The 21,726-nt window shown below is 42.1% G+C and overlaps 1 protein-coding gene across 1 annotated transcript in view; it reads left to right on the top strand.

Annotated features, from left to right (window-relative positions):
* LOC109507208 (plexin-A2-like) overlaps nucleotides 1–21,726 on the top strand; it is a 98,968-nt gene that overhangs the window by 16,275 nt on the left and 60,967 nt on the right. Inside the window, exons 2-3 of the mRNA XM_019856469.1 lie at nucleotides 9,358–10,689; nucleotides 14,342–14,524. Of these exons, the coding sequence (XP_019712028.1) occupies nucleotides 9,466–10,689; nucleotides 14,342–14,524 (1,407 nt within the window). The 5' untranslated portion in view covers nucleotides 9,358–9,465. The remainder of the gene's footprint in view (nucleotides 1–9,357; nucleotides 10,690–14,341; nucleotides 14,525–21,726) is intronic.

A 21,726-nucleotide genomic window follows, 5' to 3' on the forward strand; every position in this document is an offset into this window, starting at 1 on the left:
GGACAAAAAAATTTAAGATACTATACACACACTATTTCTTGGACGGCTAAAGTTAGACTATTTGACATGGCAGCCCTGAGAGCCACTGGACTAAAGTTGCCAAAAGTATCAGTGACGTGTGCTCACAGTAAGGTGTAATAGAGCTTGATGTACTATCACTATCCAATGTGATGCAATTAAATCCATCCATTTTCTAATCTGGTTATTTTATTCAGGGTCACTGGCGTGCTGAAGCCCATCCCAGCAGACAAGCAACCATTTGCGCTCACAGCGAGCCTGAAATGCATTAAAACCTTTACAGGTGAACTTATGTGACCTCTAAGCTTTTCAATGCACATGTCCAACATTTAAATGTTTTTGTTCGTTCTTGCATAGCATTATTAATCAAGTGATTGTGCCCCGACATGAAAAACACGGGCCTGATTTAATCTTCATGGACGACAATGTTCCAGCTCATCGAAGTCGCATCATCCGGGAACGACTGTTGGAGACTGGTGTGTCTCAAATGGAATGGCCTGCACTTTCTCCAGACCTGAATCCTTTTGAAAACCTGTGGGATCAGCTGAGTCACCGTGTAGCGGCTCGAAACTGCATCCCAGAACCTCAATGACCTGAGGGCTGCCCTTCAAGAAGAGTGGGACGCCATTCCTCAGCAGACAATAAGTTGACTTGTGAACTGCATGAGACGGTGGCAAGCTATAATTGATGCTCAAGGGTACATGACAAGTTATTGAGACGTTGACATTTTTTGTTGTGGTTTACCCACCTTTGTTGTTAACGTTTGTTTCAATTAATTGTTTGTTTCAATGAATTCTTTGAGATGAGGAAATCACCAGTGCATCCTTCTACTTAAATGTCCTACTTTCATGATTTGTTACCAATGTAGCGTGAACTATTACATTTTACATAAATTTCAACTGAAAGCCAAACATCCCTAACTTTTTGTGAGTAGCGTGTACTACAAATGGCTGTGTTAGATACACTGGTTAAAGATGAACTCAATGGAAAAATGGTCTTTTCATGAATTGATTGTATGCACCCCACTAGTCTAAACACAGTATCCTGATTAATATTGCGTTCATGGAATAAGAATGAAGCAGCTCAATCCATACGTTTTCATCCATCTCAAGGGGGCGCTATTTTAGCCAATGCTGCCTTCTGTTGTCAATTGAAATTGATATTGCCATCAGGCTCCCACCTGTGAGGGACGTGGGTGTTTCTGCATGACAGCGCCATTTCAAGATAGTGTTTCAGAGAGTGCTGTTCTGCAATTGCTTGAAAGTGGCACTGTATCTTCACTCTGCCGAGCTGGCAGAAGTATGCGTGCCACATAGAGTATGATGTGTGACCTCCACGAATGAATATGCTGTCATTGTTTTGGAAGAATGCTCACATTTTTCCACACTGGGCCCTGTAGAAGATGCTGGCTTCCCTATTCAATAACATAGTTCCACCACTGGTCGTCATGGTCACGAAGTCCGAACTTGCCACTGACCTAGCATGAGGTGCAGGGGATATAATTGCTCACTTGCATGAGACAAACGTTTTTTTTTTTTTGTTTCTTTTAAGAAATGAAGTACTACAATTGAATTCCTTAGCTTTTTCCAAAAGCATGTCAAATAGGTTATTATAAACACTTGCAAAGTAATTATGAAAAAAATATGCAGAATATGTAGCCTTTAAAAGAAACTACAATGCACAACTGCGCTCTAATTGTGTTCAAAAGATCACAGCAGCTCGACTAATGTTAGCGTTCTTCACCTCCTGCTTAATAGAATCTCATCATGACTTATGAGTCTTTGCCTTGTGTGCTCGCTGTGGCAGAAAAGCGAGAAGCAAAAGTGATCATTTGGCACACAGTGAGACCTTTCATCGGCAGACCATCTTGAAAAGTTAAAAACAAGCACTGCTGCGAGGGAAAAGTGGCTGTTTTGTGCCCGGCCGCCTTGTAATCATAAGGCCAGAAGTTGTTGCTCACTTTTTCACCCCCGTGGTCTGATGTTGTTATTGCTTTGTGCGGCCTCATAAATCCAGGCCATGCGGAACCACGGTGACGAAAAAAAAAAACTATCACCTCTGATGCCTGTGACAATGACTCCCGTTGTTGACTCAGTGTGAGGGCTGAGCTGTAGCTTCTGACCTTTCCCAAAAACAAGCATGCAATCTGCATACTGTGTTCACCATTTCACACAAACTTGTTTGAGTTCATGTGTTAATTTAACTTGTGTGACAGTTCATGCTGTAAAATGTGACATATTATTTCAGAGTTAATTGTAGAGTTCAGGGTTTTGAATGGATTATTATATCCATCCATCCATCCATCCATTTTCTGAACCGCTCATCTTTAGTCTGGGACAGTGGTTCTTAACCTTGCTGGAGGTACTGAGGTTTAAACATTGTCCGATCTTTTTAGTGAGTCGGAAAGTTTCTATTACCACCTGACTAAATTTCTTAGCATAAATACAGGTGGTTTCCAGGCTGGTCCTCTCATATTATTTCTTTATTAACAAGGACTTCAACAAAGGGGCACTGGTGGGAATGTACAGGATCTGGTTACATTCACCAGTGGTGGCTATTCATTTACAGCAGGGGTGTCAAACCCATTTTCATCGCGGGACACATGTTAGTTACCATTTCCCTTGGAGGGCCAATATGAGTGAAATCATATAAAGAAGTCAAGAAGAACAGTTTATTCAACTATTATTTAAGATACTGTCATGAGGTGTTGGCAACAACAAAATGCTTACAAAGTCTCTCTTATTTGTTACATGTGAAAATTTGACATTTTGGTACATATTTTAGCAATCATCATGGAAGTTGCCATGTTTGATTTGCTTTCGCGGACCACATAAAATGATGTGGCGGGCCAGATCTGGCCCCCGGGCCTTGAGTTTGACACCCGTGATTTACAGTCTGGAATGGAGCAGGAAACATCAGCTCAGGTGGGAATTTTCAGAAGTCTCCAATAATGGCAAGCAACGTTGCTAGATGTGTTGTGAATTGATTTTATCGGTCTATCTATCTATCTATCTTTAAATAAGTTGGCATGATGGCGGTGAGCCAGGAAGAAAGAGTCCATAAAAGACAGAAACTGCCAAAAGTTTGGGATCATTTTACAATTAACAGGGAAGAGCAAATGTAATATGAACCACAACAGCATGTCTACAAAGCCAACATGTGATGATCGATGTTAGCTTATTGAATATAGCCTACCATCGCTAGTTTTGAATCTCTAATAACTTTGCATCACACACCAGGCCGGACCCCGCCTTTTAAAGCTGTCCATGTGCAAAGTCACCGATATGAATGTGAGGATGTTGGCCCCAAGAGGACAAAAACAATACCTTCACTTTGTATGGTATGCTTTAAGTTTATTAATGCAAAACAATTTTTTATCTGATTATACAACTGACCGATGAGATAATCAGGAAAATACCCAATTCTAAAAATAGAGTTTTTGCCAGCTGCAGCCCTTTATCCTTTGTGTATTTTTAAAAAAGAATATCAACCCATTTCTAAGACACCTGAGACATGTTTAAAATTGAGAAAAAACACATCCCCTCTCTAAATCTGTGTTAACTCAATAAAGCGCATACACACAGCCATAGTAATCAAAGCTTTTGAGTGAGCTAAGTGATACACATGGACCAGCGAACAAGCAATCACCCCTTTTTGAACATTTCATTTCATCTCCGATGGCAGATGGGTCAAACAAACGAACCCAAAGGAGCCCTTCTGTTAGAATGATGCCCAACACAGCACCACAGAAGTCATGACAGCAGTTCACTGTGCTGAAATCCAAAAGGATTTATTTGGCGGGGCTGATCTCCATCCACGTCTCCATCTCCCCCCCACCCAGCCTCTTCCCCCTCGAGGCTTCGGCGAAGCGCGTTCTCGTGTCAAACGTCTGGGCCGGAGCGTGTCTGAGTGGCGAGGCGGCGTATACGGGCGGGGATGTGAAGAGTGTCTCTGTAATCCAGAGTAAACAGCGAGCGGCATGACCGTACGCTTCAGACGTGACCGGAGACGGCTGAGGAGGAATGGATGAAACGACCGCGGCACCGCTTGCCACCAGCGCCTCCTATTTGATCCTGTTTTTCTTTTTCCTCTGCTGTGTACGAAATGCTCAGAGGGTTCCAAGCACAGACGCTCAACATCGATTTAACCTCTAAGAGGGTGCGTCGTCGCTGTTACATGTTTAAGGCCATTGCAATCCCACCTTCACACACATTATCATGATGATTTAGTCTGCTTTCTCTGGAGTGCTGGACTTCTTTTTTTTTTTTAAATCAGGTCTGCTTTGACATCCTGATGAGACGATTACGTACATTGCAACGCATCCTCATTGTCTGGCATACAAGACTCCCTGATTTCCGGCAAAGAAAAAAAAGGTTAATTCAAGCGTACTTTACGAGAGTTATTTCATTGAAAATGCCCTTGAATTAATCTGGTTGAATATCTCTGAAGAGATCAATAAACATCTGTGCGCTGAGTGGTGCGCAAAGCAGAATAGGCCAAAGATCCAGGTAGCTGTGCCAAGCACATAATTGTTGCCAACCAAGGGTTGAATAGTGGTTGTTTAATACTTAGGTGAAGGTGTTTTGTTCGTTAAGAAAAAAAATTATATTCTCAAGAGTCATAATTACGTGCTGTGTGCTCACAATTATGAGACAAAAAATGAATTTATTCCATTGTAGAATAAGGCTGTACAATAAAATGTGGAAAAACTGAAGGACATTGAATAGTTTCTGGATGCACTGTACAACAGCTAGTCTGTTAAACTGCCTGATATCATGCACCAAAGGTTTTTTCAAGCATATGTACATATTTTATACAGTGTACATGTACAATAACTGTGACACGCTTTTGTCAAAATGCTCTAAGGATTAAAAAAAAAATCCTCTAGACTAAAAAGTGACTGTGAGCTGCAAACTGAATCCCCATGAAAGCAATGATTGAATTTTCATCAGTGAAGGCAGCATTTCACCAAGTGGCCAAATAATATATCACAACTCATACAAGAACTTTCTGGGCAACAGTCAAAGTTTTGACAGGGGGACTTTAGTTTCTAACGGAGTTCCGGTCTTATGATTCAGAAGGGCTCGCTGATAGGCATACTTTCAGCATTACTTTACTTTTTTGTTTAATTTCAGATCTGATGTGTGGGCAGGCACTTACCCAACTACTTGCATATTTAAAAGTCAGTGTTCCATAATATTTGAGTAAAGTAGCTATTACTGTTATAAAATGGACAGATGTTTACTACATTTTACCTTGGAGTGCTTTGCGTATACTGATGAGTATAAAAATAATCATATCAGGCATATATTGCACTTATTTGGATACTTATTTGCGCTTAACATTCTGAATAACCTGCTGCTATACCAAACCTGTATCAACCATACATTTTTTATGTGCCGGTATGTGGAATATTCAAATGTTCTAAATTGTCAGAGAAGTCAGCGGTTCACTCAGCAAGGGTACAGTTCCTACATAATGATGGTGTAAATGTGAGGGTGAATGGCTGTCAGTCTCTACACGTGCAACTGACTGGCGAGTGAAGACCAGGTGATGTTGTTATTTGCTTTTTGCCGAAAGTATGGAGTGAATGAGTTGTGTCATAAAAGTGCCTGGAGCGGTGTTGCAAAAGACAAGATTTATCCCTTCAAATTGATCCCCGTGCAGGCTAACGCATGTTCCCAGCTTTTTCCGCGTCCTCTCCATTGTACTCCCAAAAGAATTATTCCAGGATCCTCTGCGGCTCTGTCGTCACGACCATCGTAATGTTGTAATCATCTTCAAAATGGGTCCCCTTGATGACCCACCCCCTTGTGCTTGCCAAAGAGTCACGTTGCTGGCCAATGAAGGGGAAAACTCGTAGTTTTGGTTTCATAAACAGTATATGTTTTGTGACACCCCTCGTACTTGACTTATTCTGTAGTAAGTACATCGAGTACAGTAGGCAAGTTCAAGTATATCTTGCCTATTATCACCACTTATACTTTTAGGTATAATTATCGCAGTTCTGAAGGCTAACACTTTTTCATAACTCCCAAAAAAATGTTAGCACCACTGCTGTGTCACATGAAAGTCAGATTTGTCTGTCGTAACCTTCTGACTCTTAAAACAGCCTTTTTGGTGGTCACATTCAAATTTCCTGCAAACAAGTGCCTCTCTTGAAAAAAAATATTGGTGACCTTTATGGTTTTAAGGAATGCTGTTTTACAAAAAAACACCCCAAGGCTGCAAAGAGTTTTATAGTCGTGCTGGTTAAGCCAAAGGGCCGACTGAGTAAGGACAAAATGCCATTGATCCCTTGAGAAAGTGAAAGAAGATAAAAGGTAACACTGTTCAAATAAAAGTCTTGGCGATGGTAACAAAGAAACTGATTCAGAGGATCATCTGCTTGCCGCAGCCTTTGATTTTGATACCATTGTTAACTCATTCAGTACCAGCCAATTATGGACCAAGTCTGAAAAGACGTTTAAAAACGTCTTTGGGAGTGAATGAGTTTTTAAAATGTTACCCCTGACAAATAGAAAAGTCAAATGATTTGCTTCATGATAAAAGCAGTTTGTCCAAGTGAGATTCTTTATCATCGCCATTAACTCGTTCATCTACCAAGAATAACCTTATAACATGATAGGCTGTCTACTGTAGTGACGCTGTCCCTGAAAGGGTTAAAATGGCCATTTGTCACAATTATGCTTATTCTCCATGAGCGAGCCAGGTAATTTCCACAAAAAGGATACACTTGTCTGATAAGAATGTATACATGCGTCCATCTATCCATTATCTGCCTATCCCTGCTGTCTTTGGGCAGTAGGCGGGATATACCCTCAACTGGTTGCCAGCCAATCGCAGCACACTCATAGACAAACAACAATTCGCGCTGATGATCACACTTATGGACAATTCAGAGCATTCAATCAAGTTACCATGCATGTTTTTGGAATGTGGGAGGAAACCGGAGTACCGGGGAAACCCCACGCAGGCAACGGGGAGAATATGCAAAGTCAGCACAGGAAGTCCAGGGCCGGAATCAAATACCCTAACATCTGCACTTTGAGGTGGATGTGTTAACCTGTCGACAACCGTGCCACCCATGTAATGTAATGTAATGTAAAAAAAAAAAATTGAACTCATAGCTAATTAGCCTTCAGTGGCTAATTACTGACAGAGTTGCTGGCGGCAAGCCTGGCAAAAAACAAACAAAGCGACTGCACACTTTCGAGCGACCGCGGTGCAAGCGTGGCGGCGACAGATGGACGGGAGGTGCTGTAGTGATTCTGGAGGGAGCCCAGCCAGCTCAGTGTCAGTCCGTCCGCTAAATTCCTGGCTCACGCTCTACTCAGCAGGACGTCCGTCTGATGGCCAACACACCGCGGCGTGACCTACCCCCCACCCTCCTCTTTTTCCGACGTGACTGTCATCATTTAACCTCTATTTAAACTAAGAAACATCCTTGGGAAAATGCACATAAATAAGATGTTCAGAAGAGTCACTTCACTGAGAACTATTGATCTTGACTATGAAAGAGGCAGAACTGTTCTAGTTGTTAGCACGTCTGCATCACAGTTTTGAGGTTCGGGGCTCTCGACACTCTAAAACTGCTGAGTTAAACATAACCCAAATTGTCTGAAATCGCTAACCCAGCGTCAAAGCTAGGTTATTTATATACAGTGCATTGGGTTGTGGATTTGAAACAGCATATTGGTTTAAGATTGTGATCTAACAGGGCATAAAGTTTATATTATATTGATGAGTTTAAGCTACAAAGAAATGGGTTACTTGGTTATTAGTATAGCTGTGGTGATCCCCCCCCCCCAACATTTAAGAAGCAGCAGCTTGTTGTATGTCATAGCAGAAAAAACTATTTGGACTCACTACTCCCTCAAGTGTGGGGTGTGCTGAGCGGGAGAATGAATGGCTTGCACTACCGTGACAACTGGGGATGGACCTCGGGGTGGCTGCTTGTTGAGCCCAGAATTAAAAAAATAAATAAATAAAATAAAAAAGCGAATCCAAATTGCAAAGCACGTACAAGTCCCCCCAAACCAGTTATGGTAGTGCCTTTAGATCCGGCTTGTGAGTTTTTCAAGATATGCGGCATCATATAGCTGATTTTTTTTTTTTTGCTTTGACTTGTAAACAAAACACGAACAAATGAGCGCCGTATGGTGTCAGTGAACTCAATTAAACTCACTTCACAACGAGCTGGAGTCTGGCGTAATGTTGTGTGTGTGTGTGTGTGTGTGTGTGTGTGTGTGTGTGTGTGTGTGTGTGTGTGTGTGTGTCAAACTGTGCAAAGATCACATTTTTTACAAGGGGTCAGCAAAATCACGACTGTCCAGCATTTTCTTTCAGCACCTGCTTGGCGAGGATGATACAAACGGGGGAAAAAATGGGGGTGGCTACACCTTAGGCTCCTGCTGATACATGATGACACACCGGCGGATTTAGGGTGATGGCACGTTTGCCAATTTATAGTTTGTCCTCCCGAGTAGGCACTTTTATCACCTCCCTTTAATAGACTTTGGTGTGGCAGCTGTGAATGCAAGCCCACTTTATCCGCAGTGCCCGTCTGCGGCGGCACTCCACATTCATCTTTGTTTGGAGGTGAAAACCTGTTTGAAAGCAAATTAATTCATTTTGCGGCAGACACAGCCAGACACAAGTAGGCTTCATGATAAGGAAATGTGAGCACATCATTCACCGCTACGTGTCCGACTCGTCCGCGCTCATCCCGCCTTTGAGGGGCATTGTTTGCTAGCCCCCCCAGGAGATAGCAACATAAAATATGCAAATGAAATTAAAAAAAGGAAGCGCTAGGGTTGATGCTGCATGGCTGGGAATCTCTAATGACTTCCTGCCATCCTTGGAAAAAGGCTGATTAATTTGGGGAATGTCGGCTACAGTGGAGAGTGATGAATTCCTCCTGGATTCAGCCATTTAAGTGAACATGACAGGGTGGCGGGGATAGAAGCGGCAGCCCCAAACACGGACACGTGATGAATACATTTAGGTCGCTTTAATAAGCAACCAAAAGAGTCGGCCGGGGCAGCTACATTGTTGTGACTGCTTTGTTAGAGTAATAGGCAGAGGTTAGTTCTCCTGAAAGGAGTGGCACATTTAATAAGCTCCCCAGATGATGGTGGGGAGGGGGAAGTGTGAAACTCTCTCTTGTAAATACGATCAGACACTTAGAACAAATGAGTGCTTGTTTCTTTGATGTATTATGAGTCTGATAAAGGACAAGCAGACGGGAAAACAAGCAGAAGTGCGAATGATAACCTAAGTGCACTTAAAACGAGGAGGGACTTGATAAAACAAATGTCTCGCCTCTTCTCTTTTTAGAGTAATGTGAAGTTTCCTGGGGAAGGACGACGACTCCTCTGGCTTTCACCTCGCCGGCACGCAGTCCTCTGAGGTTTGTCTGAGCGCCTCTGTCTGAGCCCTGCGGGGATGGGAACGCGCTTACATAAAAGATGGACTTATGGCCGCTTCACTAAAGTTCACGGCCCTGTGAAGGTCATGTCACGGTTCGTGGCCCTTGGGCTCCTGACACTCATCCTCATGAGTCAAAAGACAGCGGCCGGACAGACTGTGAACATCTTCCAATCGGAGCGGCGAGAATGGTCATTGAACCATCTCGCCGTGCATCAATCCACCGGAGCCCTCTACATTGGCGCTGTCAACCGGATATACAAGCTGTCGGCTAACCTCACGCTCCTGGTGTCGCATGCCACGGGGCCCGAGTACGACAACAAAGCCTGCTACCCTCCTTTGATTGTTCAACCCTGCTCGGAGCCCCTCGTCTCTACGGACAATGTCAACAAGCTGCTGCTCATCGACTACTCCCACAACCGGCTCCTGGCGTGCGGCAGCCTCTACCAAGGCATTTGCAAGCTCATGAGGCTCGACGACTTGTTCATCCTCGGGGAGCCCACTCATAAGAAAGAACATTACCTGTCCAGCGACACACAGATGGGGACCATGTACGGCGTGGTGGTGCCCTCGTTGGCTCAGGATGCCACCCTGTACATCGGCACCGCAGTTGGAGGGAAGCAGGACTACTTCCCGACTATTTCCAGCCGTAAGCTGCCTCGCGACCCGGAATCCTCTGCCATGCTCGACTACGAGCTTCACACTGACTTTGTTTCGTCGCTCATCAAAATCCCCTCAGACACCCTTGCTCTTGTCCCACATTTTGACATCTACTACATCTATGGCTTCGAGAGTGGTCATTTTGTTTACTTCATGACCGTCCAGCCAGAGACCCCAGAAAACGGGATGCCGTCCGGGGGCTCCCTTGGCGACCTGTTCTACACTTCCCGCATCATCCGCCTCTGCAAAGGCGACAAGAAGTTCCATTCCTACGTGTCGCTTCCTGTGGGCTGCGTCCACCGGGGCAAGGAGTACCGTCTGCTACAGGCTGCCTACCTGTCCAAGGCTGGCAGGGTCTTAGCTAAGGCGCTTAACATTAGCGCCCAGGATGACGTGCTCTTTGCAGTGTTCTCCAAGGGCCAGAAGCAGTATCACGACCCGTCCGATCACTCCGCATTGTGCATATTCACCATCCAGGACATCAACACACGCATCAAGGAGAGGCTGCAGTCTTGCTACCAGGGTGAGGGACACCTGGAGCTGCACTGGCTGCTGGGAAAGGACGTGCAGTGCACCAAGGCGGTAGGTGGACTTATCCAGTTCCCATCTAGATTAGGGATGGGCCACTTAAATGCTTGACAGGGGCACACATTTTAGTCAGTGCAACCGGGGGGCCATATAGGACCACGCACTTCCTAACCAGATGTATGACAAAAATACGATATTAAATATGGACAAATTACATCCTCTTAATATGCAGATTTTTTGGACATTTTTCAATGCATGTACATAAGATCCACGGAGGAAACCAACAACAAAGGGTTTGAAGCAAAGAACAATCTATCCACATCGCATAATTCTCTTTCTAGTGTAAAGGCTCTCTTGCATAAAAATTACCATTCAAGGGTGGCACAAAACCGCTGAACAAGAAACCAACATTTAGTGCAAGAACTCATTTTGTCCATTTTTTTTTCCACAAAAATCAACTCCCTTAAAAGTTTCATATTATTGAGGCACTATGTTTGTCTTGCGTACCATTACAAAGCTGCAAAAAAAGTATTTGGCCTATTCACCTTGTAGTATAGGGCAGTGCAAGCACAACTAAGAAATGTCTGCCATTTAGAGGTGATTAGTGATATTACAACCTAAAACAATCGACCCATGCTTATTCCCTTTGGCACCCAGGGTATCGTATATCTGCAGATGTTTTCCCCCTTTTTTTTCTATATTTTTGGGAAAAAAGTATTTTCAATGTTTCTCAGCATGTTTTAAGAAGACAAAGCAAAACAAATAAACCCTTAACTCATGCATACAGTGTTACAAAATATATCACTATGTTAAATTTATTTCTGTTCTTCTTCTTATTATTATTATTCATTCATTCATTCATTTTCCAAACCACTTTATCCACACTCGGGTCGCGGGGGGGTGCTGGAGCCTATATAGAAAAAAACGAGGGCAGATTTGGAATCTGTGGAGTTTTATCGGTATGTCTGTTGCAGGTTTGATATATTATTAAATAAGTGGTAAACAACAGAGGACTGTAGACCAACATGGTGGAGAGCAGCATAGACAGAAATACGCTCTGATTAACTACCACTCTTTGATGAACCACGTTTGCAAATACGAGCAGGGTCCGATTCTGTATTCCAAGAGTGCAGGGGACTTGGATGAGCTTCAGCCCAAAGAGCTAATCACACTTGGCAAGATGCTTTGATTTCATTCGGACGGTTTGGCCACCAATGCCCACCTTCCTCTAATCCTTTTCCACTCCCCTCATCCTCGTCGCTCCACTCAAAACCTCTCGAGGATTCTCCTTCATCTTGAGAAAAAAAAACTGCCTTTCTCGCACATGTCCGTGACTACGCCTTAATAAAAGCCACAATTATGCATAATGAGGCTTTCACAGGAACGAGCCGAAGGCAATGATGAAAACAATCATATCCATTACTGTGCGCTTCCCAGCGTGCACTTTGATTCTACTATGCTATCAAGCAAATAGGATGTTATTCAAGTCAAAGCAGCCGAGGCGGGTTGTAAATACATAATAGCACAATAATTAATCTTGCTGTGCCGTTAACCTAAGGGACCAAAGAAAACACAATGGCTTGATTCGGAAAACTGATCATGACATCACACACTTCTCAGTAAAGCAGCCACAAGCAATTCTAATTGCATGCTTTGTTAAAGGCCTTTTTAGAGGCTAATATCAGATATTTGTTCCCTAGATAAGATCAGAGTTTTTTTTTTAAACAATTATCTTTATTGTGCTTGAACTTAGAAAAAAGAGCGAGTTACAACGGCAAATATCAAAGTAAGGCTTGCATGGTTTAGAGCCTTTGAGAGTGTTGGAAGCCTCCTAAAAAAATCTTAATCTGGTGTGACGGTGATTTACTCATGTCATGCACTTTTGAGTTTACTTTAGCATGTGAGCAAACCAATATTTCCTGACTGCAGCTGAGCCTGATGGGACCATTCTATTGATATCAAGTGTGATTTAAAAAAAAAAAAAAAAAAACCTCAGCGGCATCTGTGGTGTAGCGCGGGTTGTCAGTTTAGTCGAGTGAAGTAACAAACCTACAGTGAGCCTTTTTGACCCTTTTGGCCTTCTAAGCTTCATTTTGAGCCAATACAAGCCTGTGTTCATGGGTGGTGTCAAATACAAAAAAAAAAACCTTCCAGACTCCAGACAACTGGCACATGCTGTACTTCCAAGTACTTTCAACAAAATAATCCATATTAATTAAAGAATAAATTGCGTACTGTAATTTGAAGAAATGAAACAGGCATATACCGTTGATATATGGTTCGTGAGATTCTCGCAACGGGTGGACATTGTGGGCCTCCATAGTGATGACTGGTTATCATGAACGGACATTTAATACATTAAACTACAAAAACATGAATTACTGTAGACATCATTAACATGATTACAAAGTACAGCAACACAAATAAACCACTGCAATCAATGTTTTAAAACTTTTAATAATTGGTATATGTTTTAAGCATATTTGTTTATATGGCATGTGTCTCTCGACTGCAAAGCAGCAACTAGTTCTTTGAATGAATTTGACTCACCAGATTCATTGCGCATAATAATGGGGAAAAAAAACCCACGAATGCCAAAGCAGAATAAGTGAATACATTACAGTGCAAATTTAATCATGTCTGATGTGTTGTTCTTCTCGAATAACTTGATGGAAAATGCTCTTAATTTTTGCATAATGGTAACAGATGGAGGGTCGCATTCGGCGCAAATGCATTAGCTGAAGAAGTGCTTTCAAAATGAATGTAAATCGTGTGCTCAGTTCAGATGGAATTCTAATGGGCCGTTTGTGTGCATATAATGTCATTGGACAAATAGAAAATGGATCAATCCACTATCTCTCTCCTCCTGGATGGATGTTTTCATAAATTAGAGAACGACTCAATAAGAAGTAGTTGACTGGCAATGTCCACGCTTCCGTGGAATACACTGTTCACCTGCCACATGGAAGATTTTTAAGTGATCCTCTTCAATGTTTTCATTTAACAGTACAGCATAGCCGTCCCTTGCCATGTCGCAGTTCAGTCCTCGTCTCACTGTATCGTGGATTTTTACATCATCCATGTCATCCGATACAAGTGTGGCCACGGAATCAACTTGTATCTCAAGGCGCCACAGTGTAATTGTAAACATGTCAACAACAGGAGGCAGTGAGAGCAAATCAGCAAATAAAGCCAGCAGCTACTTAAGGTTTTAAGGCACATGTAAAGCAGAAGAAGATACAGAAGCGCTTTGCATGCGGCACTCTTTGATGCTTTATCAAGCATCAAGGCATCTCTGGCACTGCTTATTTGTGTGATGTGACATCAAGTGATCAACAATCACAAGGAACAGGTGCAAAACACATGCCACCTCGCGCGCTTTGCTATCATGGTGAATTTGCAACCGCTTACAGTCGAAAAAGCGTGGCTGTCGAGAAAGCGTTTGAAGTTGCTGTTTTTAAACATGGAGGGGGAAAAAAAAAACGTTGCGCTTAACACGGAGGAGTTCGTTTTTTATTCACACGTGTCACTGCTGATTTTTCTTCCCTTTTCCCGGTTCACAATTACGCTTTTCTTTCTTGCACACATCTGTCATCCCCAATCCACTGTTCTTTCACTCTCCCGCTGTCTTCTTTTATCTTCCTCGCACACTAAAAAGTGGCCGTTTTAATTATTTCACAGCCATTCTTTCTTCCTCCGCTCACAGCCTGTCCCCATTGACGACCACTTCTGCGGCCTGGACATAAATCAGCCTCTGGGGGGCTCCCAGCTGGTGACGGGCCACACGGTTTACTTGGAGAGCCGCGAGAGACTGACCTCGGTCATCTCCTACACCTATAATGGACACAGTGTTGTCTTCCTGGGCACCAAAAATGGGCGGCTTAAGAAGGTGAGAGTAACGCTGTGTGGCTCTTTAAGTGTCTGTATGGTCAACTTAGACGTGTTTGTAAATACTGTACATTTTTTAAGATAATTGGTGGGAACATGTGCAAACCTTAAGGACTACAGTATGTACTGAATTGTGGAGGATAGCGTTTAACCGTTTGTAACTCTTTCAGTTTTCTTGTTTTTTTTTTTTTGTGGGGGGCATCTGGCATGACGCAAACTCATCCCTCACCACAGTATAAGAACGTGAGCACCTTCATTTACATCAATGGTTACCCAATTTCAAATAACTGTATTTTACGCACTATAAGGCGCACCTAAACACATTCAAACTGATCATGACATCACACACTTCTCAGTAAAGCAGCCACAAGCAATTCTAATTGCATGCTTTGTTAAAGGCCTTTTTAGAGGCTAATATCAGATATTTGTTCCCTAGATAAGATCAGAGTTTTTTTAAAAAACAATTATCTTTATTGTGCTTAAACTTAGGAAAAAGTTACAACGGCAAATATCAAAGTAAGGCTTGCATGGTTTAGAGCCTTTGAGAGTGTTGGAAGCCTCCTAAAAAAATCTTAATCTGGTGTGACGGTGATTTACTCATGTCATGCACTTTTGAGTTTACTTTAGCATGTGAGCAAACCAATATTTCCTGACTGCAGCTGAGCCTCATGGGACCATTCTATTGATATCAAGTGTGATTAAAAAAAAAAAAAAAACTCAGCGGCATCTGTGGTGTAGCGCTGGTTGTCGGTTTAGTCGAGTGAAGTAACAAACCTACAGTGAGCCTTTTTGACCCTGGTCATCTCCATTTACATCAATGGTTACCCAATTTCAAATAACTGTATTTTACGCACTATAAGGCGCACCTAAACACATTCAATTTTCCCCAAAGCTGACAGTGCGTCCTATAATCCGATGCGTCTTATATATGGTGTCACAGTCTCTTTATATTCCCCATTGAGTTGTTTCCCTGTTAGTGTGTTCCTATGCCATCTAGGGTGGATTATTAGCAGGAACCAACTGTAACCTAAAAGGGTTCTGCCCGACACTAATTGACATGTGCATTCGCCAACACACACTCAAACAGACAACTACTTTGTGAGCTCTGCGCAGCCATAATGAAGCAAAGATAAAACCAAAAGCATTGTTAACTACTGACTAAATGAAGGAAGAAGGAGTCAAGCAAGACTTCCAAGGATATTTAGCCCCTTGTGCATGTGAGCCCACGAGGTTTGTGTTTTTGTTGAATCAATTGTGTTCAGAACTTTTGTCTTTCATTTGTTTTGTAATGCCATTTATATGTGTCATGTCAGTGTTTGTGACCAGTACTAATGTCTTTGTTAGAGCTGCAGCAGTTGTGAAGGCTCCATATAAATAAAACTAGAAAGTATTGTATTGTATTGTATTCCCTTTAGCGTAGCTCAATCTAGTGGATGCATAGTGCAACTGCAGCCACTATTGTAGCTTCTATTCAATGTGCCTTACAGTCCAGTCAGCCCTATGTATGAAAACAGTTTTAAAATAGGCCATTCATTGAAGGTGCGCTTTATAATCCGAATGGCCTTATAGTGCAGAAAATACAGTACTTAGTTATTATAGCTACGCCCATTTTTTACAACTACAGTGCGCAGTGAGATAGCTAGCTATGCTTACACCCCAAAAATACATCTTTGGTGAATGCCACAATTTGGAGAACAGCTTGTGTCGTTATTTACATTCCCAAGCAAGGAGGAGACACACATGTCAATTATCCAACGGCCAAGAGCTTGCCTGGAAGTCTGTTAGCTCATGACCTAGCTGCTGGCTAGCGCCTCTCAAAGGAACTGAGCTGCCGGAGGCTTTATGCAGATTTATTTTTGCGTCTCAAACATGTATGGATGTGTAGGCAGAAGAAAGACGCTAGAATAATCCTTTTTTGTTTGTTTTTTTGTCCATCAGGGCATGGTGTCACACATTCAGTAGATGCACCCACAGTCTTTGAGAGCAGAGAAGCGTTTAATTTCACACTCCAAAGACTCAACTATTGTGTACAAGCCATTAAAACATCAGTTTTTCATAACATGCCCTTTTTATTATAAAATTCATTATAGACCAACTGGTCGGTATTTGACATAATATCCGTCATATTTATTGGGTTTTTTGATTGAATTATTTGTCATTATATTCCATTGCTCATTGTGTCTTTTTGTAAAAAAAAGTTTGTTTTTTTTTTTTTGTCAAAATGGATTATATCATTTGATATTCATAAATGGCAAATCATTAAAGAAATAAATACATCAGCCCTGATTTTCAGCAGCAATATAATAAGTTTGGGGTCCCAGCACCGATGAGCACATTAGTGTAACAAAACCTCCCTTTAATTCATTAACTCAATCATCGGCACAATTAATGATCTGATTATCATAAGGTTTAATGTATCACAGGGATTAAATGTGACTTGGTGTGGCTGCTCATTTGCGTGCAGTCAGCAGTCACCATGAGTTCGAGTGTGTGTTAGCCTTTAGCTTTGTAGCCTACCGAATGTCATTGTTAGCTGAGCGTAAGGAGACTTTTAAGCAGCCACTTGTTTGACATCTTGTTTTGATTACCCCCTAGGAGAATGACAAAGCACTTAGAATAAGACCACTTCAGTGTGTGTGGGCACACACTTCAGAGCATCAAGTGTCCCGCTATGTTTTGTCAATGTAAAATTAGATTTTCACAATCTCACAAAAAGTCAAGGATGGCTCACTTTTGTTCCATAAATTTTGTTCAGTATTCTAATTCAAAGCAGTAAGACACGAATGTCAGTTGCTGTCAAAGTTAAGGGGCACTTTTATTGTTGTTTTTTTTTGCTGTTCCATGTGCATGATCATTAAGAATGTTTAAAAGTGAGATTCTTGACACTCACCTGGAGTGGGTCAAATTCCCTTTCGACTTCAGTTGTGAAAGCGGCCTGATTAGGGAATTTTTTAATTGCCTGTATACAGATTGTTGGATCTCTGGACTGCCTGCTTACCTACTAAGTCTGAAATTAAACAACCAAGTAAATCTTGTTCGAATTGCTTATTTCCCCAAATATATCTATGAGCGGGCCCTTCTGAAGTTTCCCTCATGTGTTGGCATGACTATGTTAATTCAAATAAGTCGCCCACACCACATCCCCCAAAATTTCTTCGCCCATGACTTGGGTCATTGTTGGGAAACTTCATTTTCTACGTGAACCGGTTCAAAGTGCAGTTCAAATTTTTTTTAATGAACTCATTCAGTAAATAAAAACAAAATTGAACTAAGTCCATCGTTTAAGTTCACAGCAATTTTTTTTTGAACAATACGTTACTGTCAGTCATTAGCCTCAAAATACTAGCATTTCCTTATTGTTGTCACTAAGTTGCAAAAAAAAAGTCCTTATTCCCCATATATATGAAAGCTAATTTACCGTGTTTTTTTTCCCCTGAATAACGTAGGAAATCTGGAATTCTTGAGGAAAAAAAAGATCTGTCTTTCACATGCAAAAATGATGTGGGAAGCAATACTACGTTCAATTCATGAACTTTCGTTCCTTGAACTCATTCAGGTCCAACATCGACTTGGGTGATATGGTTAAATTAGCCAGCATCGTTCAGTTGCCGTCTGGACGCAGAGGGGTGACCTTCTGTGATCCAGAGGAAGCCAGAATATCCAGAAGTCTTGAAACATCATTAAAAGTCGCAAGATTTTTTTTTTTTTTTTTTTGCTTGTCGTTCTTTGATAACTAGTTGCGAGAGTGGTCAGACAAAATGCTCGAGCGTCGCCGTCTTATGACAACAAAAGCCATAGTATGCATTTGCATGAGAGAAAACCGCCCCCTGCAAAGCAGGGTGAGTTCAACCAGAGTGTGACAAGTGGATGTGAAGTGTCTTGTGATTCTTTATCCTTTGTGTATTTTTAAGAGTAGAATGTAAGGGACCTTTAACAAAAACATCTGGGAACTGTGTGAAGATGTAAAACAAAAAAATAAAAATGCATACCGTATGTCTTAACAGTGAATATTTTTAATAGCAGTTATTATTAAAATGCTACTTAAAACACTGTCTGTATGGTTTAAGGTTTTGACAATGCTGGCAGTTTGAGATGATTATTTCCTGAGGTAAAAATGGGATCAACGACAAAAATTCCAATCAATGCAATTAATTGTCGTGGTAGTCAAACAGACGAGGAGAAAAAAGGGAATGTATCCCTCCCAACCAGTGAAAGTTCTCCTCAAAGGAGCCCCACAGACATTATATGACCCCTTTTGTTAGACATAGTCTACACCAAGCTGATTAAGCCCGTTGTCCATCACGTGTCATTTCAAAACCCACTGATATTACAATTTGTACTCCTGCGGGCCCAGTGCTTTCATCCGAGTGGATAGGCTGGCTGGCACCTCGCGGGCTCGGCTTCCTTTGCAGGCAGCTGAGTGAGGAGATGTGGGAGAGGACTGTTGTGACATTAGCCCGAGGAGGGTGAGGGCGGGCTATAGGGGGGGCGGGGGGGGGAACTTGGTCTTTTTGGAAGCAGCAGTCTGTCTGATACGCAACGCAAACGCAGACTGGGTGATGGAAAAAGACAAGCTGGACTGGGAGAAACTGGGACAGAAAAGCCGAATAGTAAGAAAGAGACAAACAAGAAATACATGCAAGGGTAGTGGGGGCGGGGGGGATAAAAACAAGTGCAGATGGGTAATGACTCAAAGCAGATGAACAAATGACTGGACCTGAACAAATGTACAAGTTATTTTGTGGGTCTTAAATGTTGTAATCCTTTGTCTTGACAAACATGCAGCTCTCGCTATATCTGACTCATACGAGGTGGGAAATTGCTACACAAAATGTGACTGTAATGTTTGACTCAACGCAAGTGGGCAGGATGATATGCAGACTGAGAATATTGCACAGTACACAGCGCATACGCAAAGTATTGGCTCTGCTTCATTTGACCCCGGTTTTGTTTCCAGCCTTACCTCGAGTCAATTGTACTTAAAAATAATGTTTTCAAATTCATTGAAGACAAAATATGAACTTTTTTGCTGCTAAAATGGCTCAGTAAGTTTAGCATCCCTTTAAGTAGAATCTCATGTTGCATTGTGGCCAACGGTAGAATCCGGGTCGGTTATTGCATACTTGGTGTGGAATCGTGCTAAATAAGTCTCGCGGCAAACGTCCTGAATGCTGGATGGGTCAGCCTGTATGCTATTTGGTAGCTAGCTGTAGAGACCATACATATTAACTTGAATAAGCCTTGGCTGGTTGATGTTGTGCATATACAGTAGCTGCCATATTGGGTGTGTTTGCTCCAAGTTCATTATAATTTCCTTTTGCAATTTTGATGCGGCTTGGGTCGTTACCAACATCAGACATGCAACTATGATACAGGCCACACTTGTCAGTTTATAACGGGGGCCTTAACATAGAGACCACGGCGAGACTCCCTGTTCTACACAACAGACACTCATAGGATGATGAAAAGGATGAAACATGAGTGTAAATATTTATTTTGCAACATGCCACTGTTTCAGGCACCATTAAAAGAAAAACACACTTGTCATGAAAATGTTATCAAACAACGTATGTAAAAAAACAGGAATATTAAATCACTTACTACACACACCGTAGTGTAGTTTTATATATGAAAAATGAAAGGGAAGATGTTTCAGGAGGCTGATAATTTTTCTGGTGTCTGTCCAATTTTTTGCCACTAAAAATAAGACCTGATGATGACTGAGTGATTCTGATTAGCACTTCAGAGTGATATTAACTCTGCTGCCGAAGGTGTACCAACAAAGGATTGAGCAACAAGAGTGAATTTCAGAGTTTCAGAAAACGTACCACAAAGCTTGAAAGTGGCTCTAGATCTACACCTAGCTTAGCTGATCATTTCATGGGCGGAGAAACTCGGTATGTGGGCGGTTATTATGTAAATTAACTGCAGAATGGCTTGTTCACAGACATATTTTCAGAAATAGGCAGATTTAAGATTTACTCGGTTGTGTGATAGGTGGGCAGACACTCTGGAGATCCAACTAATTGTATACAAGCAATTGTAAAGTCAATTTTCCATAATATGCCCCCTAATAAAGATTTTATTGTTAAAACACCCAGAATCTCAAAGACTCACAAGGCGTTCGAGTTGTTCAAGCAGCTCAATTCTATTTCTTTGTCTTTTAAAGTGACTTCCTTGTGTGTGTGTGTAATTCATTTTTAGTACTCCGAGTGTGAGTCTCTACAGGCCAGCGTGTCTTATACACTGGCGAAATGTATGGCTGTGATTCAGACTCCCAGGAGCCTCCATGGCGCATAGAGAGGGCGAGGGGGGGCTCACCTCTCCAGTCTCAATCCGTTGGCCCCAAATGGACAGGCGAAGTGGAAATGGGCCGTGACAATAAAAAACATCGCCACTGCAGCAGGGTCACCGGTAAGGTCGAGACTGTCACGGGGAAGGTGTAGCCGAGTTGAAAGGTCATGGGGGCTAAGCGACAGCGGCTCCATGAAAAGCATATGGATATATCCATCAACGGCTTACCGCTAGGTCACTCCGGTTGTGCGTAAAACAGGACGTTTCTGTCATCGGGCTGGCTTTGCTGGTGTTGCATTTGCTGCCTGCTTTGGGGGCTCGGTATTGTTCCCTCGTCCACCAATAGAAGGGATGTGAATGAATGTTAATGAGGAGTTACGAAAGGGTGGGAAGTCTGGCCTCAGGGCCATTTCCAGACCAATGCACAGCACATTTTTTTATTGGCCCGCTGCATAGTAATAACATGAGCAATTTGCATCACATGGCTAGGAGAAAAGACATGGTTATAAAGGTAACATTTGGAAAGATAGTACCCTATTTATTTTTTAAAACTGAATATATGTGTATATTTTTTTTCAGAATCAAGGTTTAGTTATTCATTTCCAGCAAGTAGAAGACTGCCAGTTTGAGAGGCACTGATGTCACAGTTACAACAACTTGTTAACGAAATGCGAGTGAGATCCATTATGAATGTGCCATGGATTACTTCACTGATTCATTTGAACATTAATGATGATTTGGAACAACTGGAGGAGCTGTTTAACACATTGGAGGGAAAACTGCGCGCCGGCTGGAAGGTCCTGGGGGAGGCAACAGTTTCCTTTGCTAAATCGCAGCTTAGTGACTAAGAACATATTTTTTCATAGTCCCACTGCTACTTGAAACTTGATACCAGAAAAGGCTGACCTA

This window comes from Hippocampus comes, unplaced genomic scaffold (assembly GCF_001891065.2).
Source record: "Hippocampus comes isolate QL1 unplaced genomic scaffold, H_comes_QL1_v1.1 scaffold17, whole genome shotgun sequence".
NCBI classification, from domain to species: domain Eukaryota; kingdom Metazoa; phylum Chordata; class Actinopteri; order Syngnathiformes; family Syngnathidae; genus Hippocampus; species Hippocampus comes.